This window comes from Myodes glareolus, chromosome 20 (genome assembly GCF_982192425.1).
Source record: "Myodes glareolus chromosome 20, mMyoGla1.1, whole genome shotgun sequence".
Classification (NCBI taxonomy): domain Eukaryota; kingdom Metazoa; phylum Chordata; class Mammalia; order Rodentia; family Cricetidae; genus Myodes; species Myodes glareolus.
In genome coordinates, this window is record NC_142045.1 from 27,935,340 (window position 1) to 27,955,668 (window position 20,329).

At 43.5% G+C, this 20,329-nt stretch overlaps 1 protein-coding gene across 1 annotated transcript; it reads left to right on the forward strand.

Annotated features, from left to right (window-relative positions):
• The first annotated feature begins 3,004 nt into the window (after window positions 1-3,004).
• On the forward strand, window positions 3,005-12,783 carry Tm4sf1 (transmembrane 4 L six family member 1). The gene is made up of 5 exons (XM_048424710.3): window positions 3,005-3,376; window positions 4,702-4,794; window positions 4,879-5,024; window positions 8,656-8,836; window positions 10,644-12,783. Exons 1-5 carry the CDS (start codon window positions 3,200-3,202, stop codon window positions 10,656-10,658), a joined length of 612 nt encoding a protein of 203 aa, XP_048280667.1. The 5' UTR covers window positions 3,005-3,199; the 3' UTR covers window positions 10,659-12,783.
• The last annotated feature ends 7,546 nt before the right edge of the window (window positions 12,784-20,329 follow it).

Here is a 20,329-nt window from a genome sequence, read left to right on the forward strand (position 1 = left end):
TCACATCAGCCCTGAAAAGGTGTCAGGCTTTGGAACATTCTGGATTTCAGATTTTCACATCAGGGGAGTTTAACTTGCATGTGAGTAAAGTCCTACAAAACAGGACTTTTTGCTCTAAGAAAAGACGATGCTCAGAGGAGAAACAGAGGCAGGACCAGCACCAGCGACTGTGGTGTGAACTGAGACCATAAAGCCTCTATGGAAGTGGCAATTGTGGATATCAAACAGGTTCATGGCCAAAATGAAGACCACGGTTATCTCCCAACTAAGGTTTGGGTAGTAACATGGCCACATGGTTAAGCAATTGTCCCCCAAAAGCATACTTAGTTTTAAGCCAGAAACCCAAACCAGAAATGGCTCTGCTCCTTCAGAGGTTAAGGGAGCAACTGCAGAGTAAAAGCTCAGGACCCTGAAGAAGACACAGGGGAAGGGCAGGAGAAAAGATGTATTCGAAAGGATGTATCACAAAGGAACTTTTGGGACAGGTATGACAGCTACGCCTGTGATCTCTTCTCGTCAAAGGTTAAGGGAGGAGAATTACAGGTCTTGGCTACCCTGTGCCCCTCAATTTGTCCTCCCAAAAGGACAAGACAATTCTGTCAGTTCATTTGAAAATACCTTACACTCAAGCTTTGCAACAGGCCCCACCTAAGCAGTTTATGGTCTACCATATGTCGGTCGTAGCTAGAGCATTAAAGGAGGTTCTCAGGGAGCATCAGGCAGGAGTGATACTTTCTTTCGAGTCCTGGTTCCTTAACTTGAGAGAACAAATGACTCACGTAGTGATAAAAATGCATGTTGAGCCAGGCGGTAGTGGCGCACACCTTTAATCCCAGCCCTGGAAAGGCAGAGGCAAGCAGATCTCGGTGAGTTTGAGGCCATTCTGATCTACAGAGCGAGTTCCGAGAGAGCCAAGCCTACACAGAGAAACCCTGTCTCAAAAACCAAAACCAAAACACAGGTTGCCACTTCCCACCTAAAGCTTTTATTTCATTTTACTGAAGACCTAAATCTTCCTGTGTAATTTTAAGTGGTCTCCAGACTGGCTATACCTTGAGAAGTGTAGAAAGGATCTACTAATTAGCTTCAATTACAGCTTATGAATCTCTAGAAACAATCAGAAAGCGATGGTTTGTGTACAAGGGCATTGCTGATTTTTATTCCCTCAAGGAGAGAAAAGTTATCATCGCAACACACTCACGGACTTGCTAAGTCCCTGGTTCAGACACTCACCTAGTGTTGTTGAGCAGACCAGGGACGGCTCTGTCCACAGAGCTAGAAGGCAGAATTCCCAATATGTCATTTAAAGAGACAAATTGTGATAAAAACACAGAGAGATGAGGTTTAGTCAACGTACTGAAAATAGGAACAAATAAAGTGGTCCATTGACTCTAAGTTCATATTCAGTGTACTGGGTGAGTTTTATCTTTAGAGAAAGACCTGGGGCAATCAGGGGTAAGAGTGATGGCTCTGCCAGTGTTCTGAGGAGCTTCTGGTGGCGGGAGGGGGCAAGCTGTTTCCTGTAGATTATTAAGAGAACTCTATGGTACAGCCTACCGCTGTGAAGAACTGCCCTCACGTGGAGTGTGGCATCTTCTACCAGGTTCAGCTGTTTCCATAATCCATGATGAGATGACTAAAGACCATCAGATGCCTTTGGGAGACCTAGAAGATTGACAGTAAGACACCTGGTCCTCTATCTCGTGCTGGTCTCCTCGAAGGAGAATGAGACAGGCTGGTGGTCACCAGTTCCTAGACAGACACATCTCGAATGATTTACACAGCAGCATGCTCAGGTCAGTAGGGCACCCAGAGCAGAGGAGACAAGCGCAAGCCATAAGTAAAGATGCCAGGCTCTCTTCTGTTCTTGTTAACCTTGTAGGCAAAGCGAGGAGTGGGTTTTTTTTTTTTTTAAGGAAAAGCCGCTAATGTTGAAAGAATCCTGTCATTCACCCATATCGCCATCTCGGCCTTATCCGCTATAGGATACTGTCTCTGAACAGGACTCACAATCAGAGAGACCACAGACCCCATTGTTAGAAGCGTGTTGGTGACAAAGTAACCCCTTTTCTGGGGACTCACTCTGCACATATCCAGATGGCTCAGGATTTCCTGCATTGACATTCATTTATTTCTTCAGCCCAGCTGGCGTTGTGACCTCACCCCAGTTTAATCCCAGGTCACTAGAAAGTTCCGTCCACCCTTGGCCTCCTTACCCAGTGTTTAGTATGTATCCTGACATAGTTAGCCTGTATCCTACTCGGTAGCTGTGGCTTACATTTGGTCTAAGCTGGAGTCTCTGGGGTCACCAGGCTTTCTCAGCTTCCTCTGCTGACCTATGGAGGAAGGGCACATGAGCGGTTCTCTTCCTCCATCTCCCCCTCCCTAAGCCATGCTGGGGGCCTTCCTTCTCTGACCCTGGCACTGCTTCGCTGAGCAGCGTTAGTCAGGGGATGTTTGAGCTGTTATGTTGCTGGGTACCATCTTGCTGTGGGGCAGATGCCCTCCGCCGCGCCGTCCAGGGAAGCAGGGTATGGGATCTGTTAAGCAGAACTAGCCGCAGGCAGAGGAAAGGAAGTCACTGTAATTTTCCCAGCAGCCTCCTTAAACCTGTGGGTGATAGCTTGGGCACTTTGTCTTAAACAGACAAGGAAATGAGCTCAGAGCTGAGGAAACTTGCCCCAGGTCCCAAATTAAATCGGTGCTGATGCAGAAGTGAACACCACCTCGGACTGGAAGCTGGCCAAACGGTTGCAAGAGAAAAAAAAAATCCCAGCTCTTGCAAAGCCTCGAAGCGTCCCAGCAGGGCTCTGGGCAGTTAGGTGAAGCTGTGCCAGACTTCCCCCTCATCTCTGTCCTGTAAGAAGCTGCACCGTGGATTACTCATTTTCTCTCCTGCCTGTGACTGAGGCTGTTTTCTCACTTCCTACTCCTGGTTTCACGGTCCCAAGGATTTCATTTGAAGGGCGGGGCATCCCTTCACACCCCTCCACCCCAACCGGAGCCTGAAGTCTGGACCAATAGAAGCAAAGGACCTCATTTACTGGCACTAAAAACTGGCCCTATTTAAGTGGTAGCAGGAATGGGCTGTGAACTGCGTCGGCTTTTCTCGTCAAACGGGCACACTGTTGTCTGATCCGGGACATCACTGAACTGACGAGAGGAAACGGGGAAAGGCTGTAGGGCTCTTGCTGCCACCATGTGCTCTGGCAAGTGTACAAGATACATCGGACACTCTCTGGTGTGGTTTGCTGTCCTCTGCATCGTAGCAAACATTTTGCTCTACTTTCCCAACGGGGAAACCAAGTATGCTTACGACGACCACCTCAGCCGCTTTGTGTGGTTCTTTGCCGGCATCGTAGGCGGAGGCCTGCTGGTAAGTTACTCAGAACTGTTTCCACTACGGAATTCCTCTCCTCTTGAATGGCAGTGTGCATTCTTCTCATGGGACGGTTTCTATGCCTACCCGTAAATCCTGCGGATGCTGTTGCTGCTGCTGCTCTTCCCCGTGAAAGCGGGAATATCTATCGCAAGGCTGAGTTAAACTTTTTGCTAATCTCAGTAGATGTTGTTTGAATAAAGTCTTTTACCTTAGAGTGAACTCTCTGTTCCCCGAAGCTTTTCTTGTACGGCTTGAAAAAGCAACCACTTTTCAAGATCTGAGAGGCTATCGAGTTTCTGAGAGCTGGATTGGCAGGCACTTCTCGTTTGCTCCCAGGAGCTGAAGAGAGTGGGCATGTACCAAGAAAACAGTCTGGGGTCTAAATTAGGCTCGGTTGCTTCTTTCCCAGCGTCCGTGATGGGGGAAACACTAAGTGATTGCACTGGTATTTTCAGATAAGTGCAGGCTTTCTCCTGGGTTTCGAGTTAGAAGCAGGTTAGTGCCAGTCTAATGGGGGAATGTGTTGTTTTTTCCACAGTTTGTTTTTAGTTGAAGCTGACAGCAATTTACTTGACAATTTAGCTTTGACCTCAACACACATGAAATGTGGACACATTTGGGTTTGCTCATTTAAACTGCTGGAACTAAGAATTGCAAAGAGAAGTTTTATGGAATTGTTACTGTCATAGAGAAGACGATTTTTCTTTGCCAACTGAAAGGTGTTAAGACAGTTCAACCTAATATACTCACTGTAACATGGCTTGGCAAGTGTGCTTTGAATGTAAGCATTGTTACCATTCATGTTTCCGTAATTAACACAAATACAATTACATGAGCAAACAAAGTCACTGCTTAATATCCGCTGTGCTTAGTGTCTGTGGCCTTAAACATCAAGAAGTTCATCCTTATTTGACAAGCATCACCGCTTAGCTGAAACAGATCATATGTTTTTTATACTAAATCTTTTATCTTTTTTTACCTACTGAAAATGCGTGAGCCATTTTACTCAAGATTTGAAACGTGTTTGACAAGGGGGAAATCAGTTTTAAATAACAGCGCTGACAGGTTTCATAGGAAAACATGTTAGGGGTTCTGCCAAAGCTCACATTTATAGATTACCATTTCACACTCTGTTTGCTCGCCCACTGTACGTGGAAACGAGCAAATGTAATCCTTTTGTTTCTCCTCAGGCTTTTCCCATTGTTTGTGCTATTTGGTTATTGTAATCATCAGAAATAGACAGGTTTTACAGAAAACCTAACCCTGGCCACATGCACTCAGGGAAAGACAATGACTTGGTTCTGTTGCCTTCTGACCAGATACTCCTGCCGGCGTTTGTGTTCATCGGGCTGGAGGAAGACGACTGCTGTGGCTGTAGTTGCGGCCGGGACAACTACGGCAAGAGATGCACAGTAAGTCCTTGCACTGCCTCCCGGTGAAAGGGCTCCTTTCCTGACGCGGGGCAGCGGCTTAATTCTTGCTTTTTCTCTCCCTAGATGCTTTCTTCTATCATGGCTGCTCTCATTGGCATTGCGGGATCTGGCTACTGTGTCATTGTGGCAGCGCTGGGTTTGGCAGAAGGACCAAAGTGTAGCGATTCCCACGGTGTGTGGAACTACACCTTTGCCAACACGGACGGACAGTACGTAATTGTTCTCTGCCTAGGAATGCACTCTTAGCCAGCACACATGAAACCAAGTCGTCCATCTGCCCATCCACCCTATATCACACAGTGTGTAAGAATGGATAAGCAATCATCAACCCTAAAAAATTCTAGCTGCTGACTTTGTTCTTGCAACAGCCCTCTGTAGACACTCCCGTAGTTACTTCTCTTTTACAAATGAGAAAAAGAGGCAGGGAAAGATGAAGAGGCTTATCCAAGATCTCATTGCTAGAAAGGACCAGTGACTCTTTTAGCCCAGCCTGTCTGCTGGACAGAGTGTATGCTCGGATACTGTGTACATTAAACCACAATGGTGAGCAGATCAAAGGCAACACATTTTACTAATTTATAAGAAAGTATTAGAGTATCCTTATGTAAGCAAAGCCCAGGACAAACAATGCTCCCACCCTACACCTGCATATGCTGGCTCATGCATTACATGTAAACACTCTTGATTTAAGTCACCAGGAGACAGAGGAAAGGTCTTAGCCAGAACTCTAACTTCAGTGTAGTTATGTGAGGTCCTATTTTCTTGTGCTGGTATTTTCTTTTTACTGTTTATGACAAAGGAACAGAATGGAAAAGCTGGTGGAAACTGGTATATGTGGAAATGAATGAGCACGGTTTGTCCTTTACGGACTTGTTTCTATAAAGAAAGAGATTTTATTTCCATTTCTAATTTTTATGTGTGTGTGTGTATGAATGTATAAATGTGTGTGTGTGAGTGTGTGCATGTGTGTGAGTGCATGCATGTATGTGTAGATGTGTGTATACATGTATGTGTGTACACATGTGTATGTGTGAGCATATGCATGCATGTGTAGATGTGAGTGTACACGTGTGTGTGAGTATATGCAAGTGTATGTATAGTGTATAAATGTGTGTGAGTGTATGCATGTATATGTAGATGTGTCAGTGTATACATGTATGTGTGAGTGTATGCATGTATGTGTAGATGTGTGCGTGTATACGTGTGTGTGTGAGTGTATCCATGTGTGTAGATGTGTTAGTATATGCATGTGTGTTTCCATGTGTGTGTAGATGTGTTAGTATATGCATTGTGTGAGTGTATCCATGTGTGTGTAGATGTGTTAGTATATGCATGTGTGTGAGAGTGTATGTGTGTGTGTAGATGTCTGAGTGTATGCATGTGTGTGAGAGTGTATGTGTGTGTGCAGGTGCCCACAGAGTCCAGAAAAAGGTTTCATGTATTCTGGAGCTGGACTCACAGGCAGTTGTGAGTTGCCTGGTGTGAGTGCGAGGAACTGAATTAGGGTACTCTCTATGCCAGAGTGGCACATGCTCTTCAGCCCTGACCCCAGCTCTGATTCAGCTTAAGTTTGAATTTTAAAGATTAAGTTTTCGAAAGACAAAGATGAAAATACTAATAATGCCCATGGATCGTACTTTATATGATCAATAATTTTGTTCCTCATGAATTGTATGACAAGTATGTGGAGAGAGAAAGAGGAGGGAGAGAAAGTGTGATTCTTCCTTCTTGAGAGAAAAATTGGGAATTTTTCTCCAATCTCAGCTCCACCCTCGCTCTCTAAGAACAGGAAGAAGTGAACTGAGCTCTCTGTGTCTCGGTGACTCCATCTGCAGTTGCCGTGAGCACGAATGAGGTGATGTACATGTGAAATGTTCGTGTGCAGGGTGACACACGGTGAGCAGTGCCAGCGTTACCTTAGGATGAACATGACCAAATCATAGCCTCTGGAGGGAAACTGCTACTTACGGGAGCTGGAGGCTTAATGTCACCAGAGTGATTCATCTTTGTTCAGAACATAATGTGCTCATAGAAAATGATTCATGTTTGTCCATGCATGCAGAACTGTTGCATGAAACCAGCTTCGAGGCCAGTCATGATGCATGCAACTGGGATGCATGGATGCATGTCTATCACTCAGCAGATTTTAAGAGTCGTTTGTACACTTCTCCCATTACTCACTTATGCTTCCAAAAAAAAAATCTTTCTCTTCTTCTAGAACACTCCTTATTTGAATCTGTCCAGGGATCTCAATAAGTAGAGAAGTAGCAGTTCCAAACCACCGATTAACTCTTCAGTAGTTAAGGAGAGCCAAAGAAAATTTTGACTCTGTGACCTGAAAAACAGACTTTGTTCCATTGACAAGCAGAAACACAGGGTCAGACTGACAGACTTCTCTTTTGTTTTTTAGGGGTGGAGTGGCGGCAGTGTGGTTTGTTTTAAAACAACAAGTTGAATATCTTAGTGGCTCAGTGTACTTTTCCAAAGTTAGACGTCTGGTTTTAAACTGGGGTAGGGAGATGTGATAAGGAATGGAACCAGGCCTCTTCGTGGGGTTAAGTCACTCCTTGATGTTCCCACATGGTTCAATCCTACTACACTGGGAATCCAAACACTCTGTGAGGTAGCAAGGACTGATATTCTAGAAAAGAAATCCAACTCACACGCACATACACACACACTCACTCACACACACATGCACACACGCACACAAGCATGCACACACGCAGGAACACACGGTCTTCACATGGCCTGGCGATTTTTAACAAGAGGAGTTCTAGTTGTTATTTATCCTGCTGTGGTTTTTAATATGCACCATGTCCCAGACACTGCTGGAGGCTGGGTTTAAAAAGCCCAGGCTCTGCCCCTGCCTCCACGGAGCTCAGCCTTGCTGAGGAGGCATAAAAGCATTTTCTCTGGGAGCTGTTTTTCGTTGGAAGCCTTTCACACTTTGTGTCCCTGTTCAGTGCACTTGGACTCCTCTGTTAGAGTCCATATTCTTGAAGGACATAGCCGACCGTTATGTCCCAGCTCCAGCTCAGTTTTGAACACACACAGAAGCTCAGTAATCAAACAGCCGAAGGAAAGGTGTTTTTCTTTTCTGTTGCCACAGAGGCATGGGCACAGCACCATGAGGGAAAGAGGCTAGATTTAAGCCCTTGCACATTCTATTGCTAGTCAACTTTTCGCTTAGAAAATTAGAAAAAAATTACGTCAACAAAACTTTTTGACAATAAAAACCCCTTGAATTCTAACTTGGCAGAATTTGGCTAATTTTCAAAAAGGAAAGTGTTTAGTGTCTTAATGAAATAATCTAAATTAATGCCTTAAAGTTCAAAAATCTAATGTAAAATAAGTTTTTCAAATAAATATTTACTCAATATCTTTCCCATATACAATAACTAAAGCAATGATAAAAGGGGGTAACAGAATAAAAATATACTTTATAAGTTTACTCCCCTCCAATATGAATTGCTTTCATCTTTCCATGTCTTTTTTAGTTTACATCCATAGGACACATAACTTGGTTTTAAATATGATGCAAACATAGCTTTGTTTTTTTCTCACGAGAAATCATATGTGTTTTAAGGAATATAAAAATTTTAGCCACAGAATCCCAGAATGTTAGAATTGGTGCTTTAATTGTATGTTTATCATTCCAATAACCTGTGGGCTGCAACTTGCCATTCGTTGGATTGGCATGTTGTACCAGGATCTAGCACACATTATTGTGTTAATTCAATTTTGCGTTTCTGAATACACACTTCCACATGAAGAAGTAAGTCACGAGATATCCTTTAATTCATGGTCATGAGCCTGAAGTTTCTCTTCTGTCCACAGGTACCTGCTGGAGCCCGCGACATGGTCCCAGTGCTATGAACCTAAGAATATTGTAGAATGGAACGTGACTCTATTTTCTCTCCTCTTGACATTCGGGGGAACTGAATTCATCTTGTGTCTCATTCAAGTCATAAATGGAGTGCTCGGCGGCATATGTGGCTACTGCTGCTCCCACCAACAGGTGAGAGCTCACATGACAATGTCGAGGCCTAGCCCTGTAGTGTTCAGTTGCCACAAGACACTGTTCTTCCCATCAAAGAGAAAAGGCAGAACCAGACACGCTTAACCTACCTGCACTTATTCTTACTCTGTCTTTGCAGTTATCGATTCTTGGTTTGTAGGTGGCTCTGTGGGCTCAGGAGCACTTTGCCCATAGACACAGTACCTCTTTCAAGTTGGTCCCTGTATGTTTCACTCACCCCGCTCTGGTTACAGTTTACATAGACGTGTCCAAGATGCTTGCCTTCACGTTCCTTAGTACACATCAATAGTAACCAATATTGATTCCATCAGATGTAACACCAAATTCACTCTCCAGATGAGGCTGACTCAAGCATTGAACAAGATGTTTAAGATCACTTAGACAGGAGGTAATAGACTTCAATTCTTTGCTCAAGCCCTTCCTCTTAGCATATACTCTATACTTCCTGTCCTGATGGATCCTCTGTAATTCTGCCCTAATAAGGAATAACAAAAATGCCTATGCAGTAAGCCTGGAGCATGATTAGACTTTGAGTAGCACTCTGAAAGAAATTTTCTATGTGAGAGAAAGCCAGGAAGCTCTGGTTTCCTGGGGATATGACTTAGGAGTCAAATATCCACATGTTTGTCATGGAGAAAGTTTTATTTTCTTTCTCTTCCTAAAAATATCTATTATTGAACAATTGGGAGTTAAGATCTGGCCCATTTTGGGAAGTCACTCTTCAATGTCTTATTCTTTAAAACAAGGTGAAATAAGCAAACTTTTAAATTTATATTTTAGATCCCATTCTATTTATCCCTCTAATTCAGTATCTTCTGACTTTCCTTAAGAATAAAGCAAAAAACAAACAAAGCAAAACAAAAACCCTAGTAGAGACCCAAAGTCACTGCTACCAGGAAAACCCTGGCTGTAAATATCCAGGAGTTTTCTACACATTCTGAGAAGTTAGAATACACTTCTAGCTTTCCCTACCAGCCGAGCACCACAAGATTAAGAATTCCTTTGGGATCCTGACAAATTTCCAAGAGAACAGCCAAGTTGGAAAACTTCAGAATAGCGTTGTTTTTCAGGCAACGGAGGGGAAGGAGAATAGAATAAAACCTTTGGGAGTAATTCTTACATGCAAAACCCCTGCTCACCCTTGAAACTCATAGGAAGCAGAGCATAAAACTTAGCTATTGCTCGACTTCCGTGCTTTTGGGACACAGGCAGAAGCAGTTGGGTGGACAAAATTGGTTCTGGGCTTTGTGAGGAGAGGTAATCTCCTGAACTGTAGGCAGGCGCGTGGGTCCTCATAGGAGACACCGTAGAATGGGCTCCTCTCCCTAACGTTTAGGAGGATCTATTACCTTTATGTGCATGACAAAAGATGCTGCCTCAGGACAGGGCATTGAATCCAGGAGAGCCGGCTCCCAGCTTGCTAGCATTTGATTTGAAAGGTGACCCACAGTAAGCTCACACCAGTGGGAAGTTCCCATGACGTCCTTTTAAATTACTCCTCCAGAGTAGAGACCCACATAGGCACACTACAAGCCCATTCTGTGTCAATGTCCTGCAGTTTTCCATGAACACTTTTGATAAGCTTTCCTGGGAAAGAAAGTGGGTTTGGTTTGTTTAGGAAACATTTTGTGAGCCTTGTCTGAGCTCCAGGTGTGATTGGCTAGGTTTCAATAAAGATAGCAGTCACTCTGTGTTATGATTGCTTTGAATAGGGATGCAAAGTACACAGATTCCCCCATGTGTTGACGCTGATCATAGCCTAATGTAAATTTCATTTTCTTTCCAGCAATATGACTGCTGAAAGAACCCAAGACAGAACCACACGCTTCCTTTATTTCGTCGTAACTTGTATATTTTACTGGCATTATGCAACTTTGCACTGGTGTATCATATTCCATATATTCTGCTTTTATAAAGAAATGTGCTGACATCCTCACGTGATGTCAGCGTTTGCAGCTAGCAAGCAAACTTTGTTTTAAAGAATGAGGTGACAGGGTGCCCTCATTCTGACGGCATTTTACAGACTGAATAACTGTCCTCAGCGTGGCTGAGATAAACTCTTCAATATTTAAGGTAAAAATCACATTTAACTATTGTGCATATGTGTATTTTAAATAAAAGACCTCCGGTTTCCCTTTTAAGACCAAGAAGGACCAAAATCCCTGAAAAGACAGCTTTAACTGTTTATATGGTGTTTCCCATTTGGATGTGTACCAGTCTCTAAGAGACCCCTTGAAATGAGAGAAAAGCCCTTGCCTGGATTTGGAAAACACTCACCCAAGTAGGGGAGAGGAAAATATGTAAAGCTGCTAGCGGCTGCAAACACTGCTAGATGCTGGAGTTTTCTCTCATGTAGAAAGCTTTGTGCCCTTCAAAGACAGAGACTGTGTATAAAGGGAAAGGGCAAGATGGTTGGACAAGAACGAAGATGGGGAATGGAAGAAAACGGTTGATGTCCATGGTGGGAAAACGGGTTTGGTGGGGTAGGGAACTGAAGACCACAAGGGAATGCCCCACACTTGCTTGCTGAGCACAAAATGAACTTCCTCTACCGTTCAGCTGTTGCTTTGGTTTTCTGTGAGAAGAGGCAACCTCTCCGGTCAGGTAATTTATCAGAGTCATGGAGGGAGGACGTCTCCCTAACGCTTAGGAAGATCTGTTACCTTTTGTGGACGACAAAGGATGCTTTTAAAATGCAGACAGTTGGTTCCAGAGAGCTGGTTTCAAGCTTAGCAGGACTGGATTGGGAAGGTGACCTACAGTGAATATACACAGTAAAACACACCAATGCTCTTGTCTGACAGCTCCTGCTTTTCCCTCCCTGTCTGTGATCTGTGGTCTACAGGTTGAGTGGCATCTGTGCCTCTGGGTCCTTTCTCCTGCTTTCCCTGCCTTATCCTTGCTTCTACCTTCTTCTTTCTGTCAACAGATAACCACGGCTATTCTATCTCTTGAGGCTACCAAGCCAGCTAGCTATCTTTCCTTTCTGCTGGCTGCTGCAGTCATCACACTCCCGGGTAAGGTAGCATGCTTTTCTCTCTCAGTGCGCAAATTTACATTTTTGTTTGGTTTTTGTCTTGTTCTAGTTTTGTCTTGATGTAACAGGATCCCTTAACCCTCTGCTTGGCAGAACTACTTCGATGGAGCTAGAACTACTTATTTTGCTTACAGTTTCAGAGATTTCAGTCCGGGACCATGGGTTGCATTGATCCTAGTCCTGTGGGAAAGCTGGTAGGAGCTCGGAGAGGAGCACATTGGTCACTTCATGGTAGATAGGAAGCAGGCTGAGCAAGGGGCTGGGGACCCGATAGAACTTTCAAAAGCATGTCCTCCACCAACCCATTTTCTCCAGCTAGGTTCCATTTCTAAAGTTTCCAGCACCTCCTAACACCATCCAGGGACCAAGTGTTAAACATATGCATTCAGATCATAACCCCTGGGTCTTGTACAAAAGAAGGCTTGGCTTTGGTTCATTGTCCTGGGCAACAGACAAGAGAGCTAATCAAGAGTTTCACGGCTGTTAGATGGAGCGCTCTTCCTTTGGGCACAGTACCTGCAGTGATCCCTGACCCAAAGTCCCCACGTCTTTGTGCTAGGATCACGCTGGCAGTCTGGTGAAGCCTGGAGACTTTTCCTAATAATGCCTATAAGCATATAAAATAAGATATATAGACATATGAAGCAAGCCAATACATTGGAATATTTATCATGGAAATTAAAATTGGGGCTAAAGGAATGGCTCGCTGACTGCTCTTCCAGAGGACCTGGTTTTGAGTCCCAGCACTCATATGGCAGCTCACAACCATCTGTAACTCCAACTCTAGTGGATCCTACGCCTTCTTCTGGCTTCTGCAGGCATTGCTTGTACGTGGAGCACAGACTAAACATTTATCCTCAAAATAAAATAAAATAATTTAAAAATAAAATTATATAGTAGTTGTCTTGAAATTCTACTGTGTTTCTTCACCTCTATAGACAAGCTTACAATTGTCCATGTGTTCTAGATGAAGCCTAAAAAGTAAAACAACTCATACCTTTGAAATAAGATGTCAATTTAACTGAGATTTCTGAGGAAACAATAGCAATTCAATATGATATGAAAACATATACGAATACTCTAGATCAAAACGTGACATTAGTTATGATGTTATTTTTGCTTTATTGCACATAGTCATAATTAAAGGAAATGGAGTTAACATTTTGGTTAAAGGTTTATGAAAAGTATTGGTACTATTGCCTTTCTACTGAAGTTTGGCCTCATAGCCCAAATATCTATGCATGGACCTCTCAGGAACTCTTGGGCACTCTCTGCAGTAGGAAATCCAGAAAGATTAGATAAATATTAGGAGTTGTCTGTGTGTAGCACCATAAAGGAAAAGGGTCTGGATAACGAAAGGGAGACCCCCCTCCCTACCCGTGGTGAGGGTACAGAGGCATAGCTCCACCCCAGCAGACTGAAGTCTTTCATGGACCTCAATGCAGCCTAAATTTTGATTTGTGGCTTCGGTGCAGAAAAGAATTTCAGGACCAGCCAGTGTAAAGAACTGGTGACTTTATTAAAGGAAGTTTAGTGTAAGCTTTAAAGCTGTGTGTTAGGAGAAAGCCACTCAGGAAGAAAGACACATTCAAGTATCAGCGTGGGCTTCTCAAGAGAGAGTGTCAGAGAGTAAGACAGACCTAAGTGTGGCTATGGGTGTTCCTAGGAAGCATAGAAGATGCCAGGGTTCGTCACACATACCATTTCAGTGGCTCTCACATTACACCTTAAAAGTTGGTTAAAAAATTGTTTCTTCCCCTTTCCTCTCTTTTTATAAGAGAATTAGAGGCTGTGTCCAGAGACACCTGGGATGGGATTGCAGTTTAACAAGGTAAAAACCAGGAGCACCTAAAGCTGATTAAGGGGTTTTTAACTTACCATGTAGGTTGGTTTCTGATGAGATTCTTAGAAAACTGCAGGTCTATAAGCCGTTGTCATCTGTCTTTGTTAGGGCTTTTATTTCTATGAAGAGACACCATGACAACAACTCTCATAAAGGAAGGCATTTAATTAGGGCTTGCTTACAGGTTCAGAGGTTTGGTCCATTGTCATCATAGTGGGAATGCATGCGCGATGGCACGCAGGTAGACATGGTGCTGGAGAGATAGTTGAGAGTTTCACATACAGATTGGCAGGCAGAAGGAGGAGAGAGTTACACTAGGTCTGGATTGAGCATTTAAAACCATAAAACTCACCACGAGTGACACACGTCCTCCAACAAGGACACACCTACTCCAACAAGGGCACAGCTACTCCAACAAGGGCACAGCTACTCCAACAAGGGCACACCTACTCCAACAAGGTTAAACCTCCTAATAGCGCCACTTCTTATGAGCCTCTGGGGACCATCTTTATTCAGACCACCCACAGCATCATGCTGGAATTTCTGCTTCTTCCCCAGGTGAGGGGCCCCTTTCCTTTCTCATTCCTCCATAATCATCCACCTCTCTATTTTGCCCCATTCCTTAAAGGAAAGAGCTGATGAGCTTCAGAAAAACACAGGGCATCCAGGGTCAGCTGGAAAAGAAAGGTGTGAGGGCACAGAAGGAACGCAGTTATCATGGGTGTGGATCTGAGGGAGGCCGGGAGCCAAAGCTGAAGTTTCCAGTTTCTTGTTTCCCAAGGCAAAAGAAAAAGCTGTACCAAGGTTACAAGTAAGGCAACAGAAAGAGAGATAGTTTATTAAGAATGGTTTTAGCTAGTGACCGAGGAAAAGGTACGTGCTCGGAAACACTGGGCAGCAGATTTTAAGATCCTTCCTACCTCACCCCCATTTTAGAAAACTTGGGATAAATGCAAATTTTATTTTACTTTTCAAATTATAAAATATATGAATATGTCAAAAAACAGTGCAGTTCATATGAAAAGCAGTTCCAACTGTTCCAAAATTATAGAGCAAGTCGAAAGCAATCCACAGTGGCTCAGTTCTATTATGTTTGGTTGTATGCAGCTTGGGATTGTTCTGCAATACGGAAGAGGTGATATTTAGGCAATCAAAAATTGAGAAGATAATTCAAAATAAAAAGAAGTTCACTCCGAGTAAAACAGAATTTGTATATTTTGATAAGCACTTAAAGAAGGTGTGGTTTGAAAACAATACCTTCTACTTAATTCAATTTTAATAGTATATTAAAAATATAGTGTGCTGTCCTGGGCAAAAGAAAATTACTAGTTTTAAGCTGAAACAAAACTTAAATTTTGTCTGTAGTGTAGGAACAAGGCTGGAATAGTTAGCCTGAAACTATTTAAGTCATGCAGACTTTTACAACTTAATGGAAAAAAAAAACAGTGATACATTTTTTTTCCTCTTCAGCAGTTGAGACATAAATTTAATGAGTTCTTCATGAGTGTTTCCCCTCTCTTTTCTGCTTTAAAAGACAGTGTGTGAGCCATGTAACAGGAAAATCCTTTAATGTAGCTCTGCCTACCCAAGGCCCCACAGGTCAGAAAATTAACTTTAAATAGATAATACACATGGAAGATGCCAGCGTTATAGCTCGGGAGGGAAGGTATCCTGACTTGTCGGAAGTCAGGCTATACCCGAAGCCGGGGTGCGGTGAGGGATGCTCTTCACACAGGATGTAGCAATCCTGCTTTCCTAGAGAGAGCTGAGCTCTGCTTGGTTTCCCTGAGGGAACATTCCAGAAGAGCTAGCCATTTCTCCTGCTCTGGTCCAAAGTGTTACCTCTTCTGCTTCACTCTGCTAAAGGGGAGACCCCTGCAGAAAGGTGGCAATCTTCTTCGGCTCGGCCAAAGAGTTGTTACTTTTCCTGCTCAGCAAAGGTTCTTCTGCTCCATGCTGGTTAAAGAAGATCTTCACCCAAAACTCTCTGTGTGAAGAAGGAGTCCAGGAAACTGGCTGCCTCTGCCAGGGTGGGAAAGGACAGCCCACAACTGTACGGCAGAGGGGCTTACATAGGGCTCTTAGGGGTGGGGTTTTTCCAGTGAGAAAATTTTCTGCTCAGGGATTGGTTAGTTTTCCTGCTCAGGAATTGGTTGATCTAGTTGGTCAGGGGCAGAGTTGGCTCTGGTTTCAGGGCCAAACTGGGTTTCTTTCAGTGGCCCCTTTTAGCCTTTGGCTCTATTTTCGAGGCCAGAATGTATTCCTTTCACTGGTTCTAGTTCCAGGGCCAAAGCGTGTTTCTTTGGCTCTGATTTCAGGGTCAAGGTGCATTTCTCTGGTCCTGCATTCAGGGCTAAAGTGTTTCTCTCACTGGCTTAGGTTTCAGCACTAGGGTGGGCTTCTCTGCCTGGCGATTTTACCCTACAGCAGTACAAAACCCAAAGTAGAGGCATTACTTATGTGAGATGGGTACCAGGGAGCCCTTGGGTCTCAGTTTACCTAGAAGACTTAGAAGTCCACATTTTCTGTCAGATTCGACCACAAAGGTAGGGTTATTGCTGGCATTTGATTCCCATCAGTTCCAAACGTGCCCTTCACAGGGCACTCACAGAGTGCCTGCCATGCCGTACGTGTTCATGCTCCCTGATCCAAGCAGGTTCTCCCCACACCACACTGGACCCCAGCCACGCCCACACCGAATGCCATCCCTTCCTCTCCCGCTTCTACGACTCTCCATCACCCCTATCTCAGCGTCCAACTTGAAGTGACTCAAAGTTTCCCTTTATTTGTGTATTCTTTTAATAGACGTCGCTATCGTTCAGAGGAAACCACTTTCAAAAGCTACCCTGCATCATTGTGAAGTTCTGTTTTTAGCCAGTACCCTGGTCTGAAATATTCTAGTCATCTACATTTGTCTAGAAAAATCCCTTGGGAGATTGCACCAAAAATAATTCTTTATTATCTGGCAACACAAAAATAATAAAAACTATTATAGATTCTAATCTCTTGAAGAGCAGGCAAGGCCTCTGAATGCCAGGAGTTTTGGGGGGTTGTTTGCTTGTTTTTGTTTTTCACCAAATCACAGATATCCACCTATAGGAACAGCATTTCCTGAAGTGAAGTCTAAGAAGATCATGGCATGCTGCCTGCATCACATTTTCTATTTCTTCTCGTAGGTGAGGCTTCTGATAATACCCACCCCCACTCCCCCACACTCCTGTCTCATGCAGAGAACCATGAGGCTGAGGGCAGCTTTTCAGAACAGCAGATTGGAGGCATTCGCCAACAGTCTAAAATGTGTACATCTACATGCACTTGGTATTTTTACTTTCAGAAATCCATTTTTGGAACCTTATCAAGAATGCTCACAATAGTTTAGTTTCCAGAGATTATCATAAGCCCACAGGCTCTTGTTTTGAGCGTTCCCAGCTGATGGGATTACTTGGGGGAGGTTATGGAAGTGAGGCCTGCCTAGAAACAATAGGTTACAGAGGGCGAGCCTTTGAAGGTTTGGGCCAAGGCCCAGGTCCAAGCCCCTTTCTCTGCTTCCTGTCCCAGCGGGATGCGAATAGTCTCCGCTCCGTGTTCCCACCACTTCACCAGCCTTGCAGGCCTCCCCTGCCAAAATGATCTGAACTCTCCACACGTGAACGAGAATGTACCTTTTCTCCCTTTGGCTCTTCCTATCAGGTATTTCCCATCACCATGGTAAAACTAAAACTGTTTGATCACAGGGAATTGTTGGGGTGAAATGGAACCAGAACAGGGTGATCAAAAGGAGCTACTAAGTCAGAGGAAGACCATAAAGCCATTAACGAGTTTCAGAACAGTGGTCGGAGAGATGACTCCGTGGTTAAGAGCACTGGATAGTGTTCCAGAAGACCCAGGTTCAGTTCCTAGCTTTCACATGGCAGCTCACAGCTGTCTGCAATTCCATTTCCAGGGGACATGACACCTTCACACAGACTTACATGCAGGCAAAACACCAATGGACATAAAATAAATCAGTTTTTTAAAAGTTCCAAAACAGAGCATAACGGATTCTATATTTATATCTATATGTGCATAGATGATATTTAATATGGTGACTGATTTTAGCCAACTTTTATGGTTCTTTTTGTCTTGATTCAATTGACTTATCTAAAGTTCCTGAAGTTCTACCATAAATTGCTTTTGGAAAGAAGTCAAAAACAAGAAAAGGAAGATGCATACCCCAAATCATCCAGGAACCTATTTACAGTCCCCCAAACAATCTAAGCACAGGAGGAAGCCATTGTCCTAGTCAGACAGAAAAGTCATTCTAAAGGAGGCACTGGGAGACAGTTACAACTGCGAAGAGGTGGAAGGAGGGGCCAGACCAGGCTGGCAGGGTAACTAGACTAAAAAGATTAGGGGAAGCCCTAATTTCAACAGTGTTTGGAAAACATAGACATATCATTTCTGCTTAGTCTAGTGCCTTTTTTCTTCTTTCAAGTGTCTATGTATTTCGTTTTAAAAGATGAAATTGATGGTACACCCTCACTTTGAGTATTTTTTTTTAATCAGAACCTTTTGTAACACTGCCTCGTTTTCCTTGTTTCTATTTTCTGAAGTCAGAGGATGCTTTAAAATTTGTAGAAGTTGGTCCAAGCTGGTCTGTGGAAATAATGTGATATGACTAAACAAAACAAAAGTCGACTCAAAGACCCTGTGCAATTAAAAATTAGGTAGTTTTCTTTTTTCTCCTTTAACATTGTGTGTGTGCGTGAGTGTGTGCGTGTGCGTGTGCGTGTGTGTGTGTGTGTGTGTGTGTGTGTGCATGCGTGCATGTGTACATGTGTGTGTGTTTCCTGGTCAATTTAGCTAATACATATTTGAGGTACTGCAGTTCAAGAAGACTACTGGATTTTTCTCAAAGCTCAATTTCAAGTTGATTCTTGCTGTCCCGGTATCCCATATTAAGGCACCTAGCACACAAAATCATTGCCTAACAGCTCTTCCAAAGAACTCATGACTGCTATATGAGATGACACAGGAAGATTTCACAAACCAAGACAACTGAACCCACCTTCTTACTTCTTCCTCCAATGAGTTCATACTTCTGGGTGTAATCTCGGCTAACGTACTGAATTCTCAAAACAGAGAAAGGGCTCCCCGTATGCAGTATTCACAACCAAGATGCTTTATAAAATAGGAGCAACACTCTGGTTCCCTAAAGGTGCTGTTCTGAGATATCTATATTAAACAGACATCCTCCACCTGGAGTACTGGGCCAAGGATTCCTCTTGGTGTACTTCTCATCTGTTACATGCATAGCTACCCTGGGTTCATGTGTAGGGTTCAGGGACAATAACACTAAGCCAGTACTGTCTGAGACAGCTGAGGATGCCTAGGAAGGTTTGCAAACAAACCCAAAGAAGCCTGGTGAGGATCTTTTTAATATCGTTGAAGGCAACTCTTTTTTTTTAACTTGATTTTTATTGAGCTCTACATTTTTCTCTGCTCCCCTCCCTGCCTCTCCCCTCTTCCCTTCAACCTTCCCCCAAGGTCCCCATGCTCCCAATTTACTCAAGAGAGCTTGTCTTTTTCTACTTCCCTAGTAGATTAGATCTGTGTAAGTCTCTCTTAGTGTCCTCATTGTTGTCTAAGTTCTCTGGGATTGTGGTTGAATATAATTGGCCCCCATAAGCTCACAGGGAGTGGTACTATTAGGAGGTGTGCCCTTGTTAGAGGAAATGTGTCACTGTGGGGGTGGACTTTGGGGACTCCAATGCTCAAGATACTGCCCAATGTCTCAGTTCACTTCCTGTTGCTTACAGATCAAAGATGTAGAATTCTCAGCTCCTTCTCCAGCACTGCATCTGCCTGCTCACCACCATGTCCCACCATGATGATAATGAACTGAACCTCTGAATTGTAAGTTACCCAGTTAAACGCTTTCCTTTGTAAAAGTTGCCATGGTTATGGAGTCTCTTTATGGCAATAGAAACCCTAAGATACTACATCCATATCCATCACCAACTCCCTGTCCTACTAACCACTCCTCCTTTCCCTCATCCCCTCAGTATCATTCCCTGGCCCAAGCTCTGTTGTTCTTTCAGGTCATGTCCTTTTGACCTCTACCTCTCATTCTCCAGCTTTCCTCTTTCCTCTTCCTTGGTCTTCTTTCTGGTCCTTAACAGCTTTAACCACATTTGCACTCACTTATGCACATGGATACATATATTACACATGGATACATATATTACACATGGATACATATATTACACATGGATACATATATTACACATGGATACATATATTACACATGGATACATATATTACACATGGATACATATATTACACATGGATACATATATTACAAGCTAGGTCAACATATGAGGCAGAATGTACACTTTTGTTTTCCTGAGTTTGGGTCACCTTGTATTGCAGATCTACCCATTTTTCTACAGATAAAAAATTCTGGGGTGTGTATATGTAATACATTCTTAAAGTTCATCTGCTGGTAGACATCTAGGCTGGTTCCACTCCCTTGCTCATGTCAATAGACAGAGCAGCAATGGGCAAAGGATGAGCAAATAGCTTAGCAATGGGATATGCAGTTCTCTGTGTA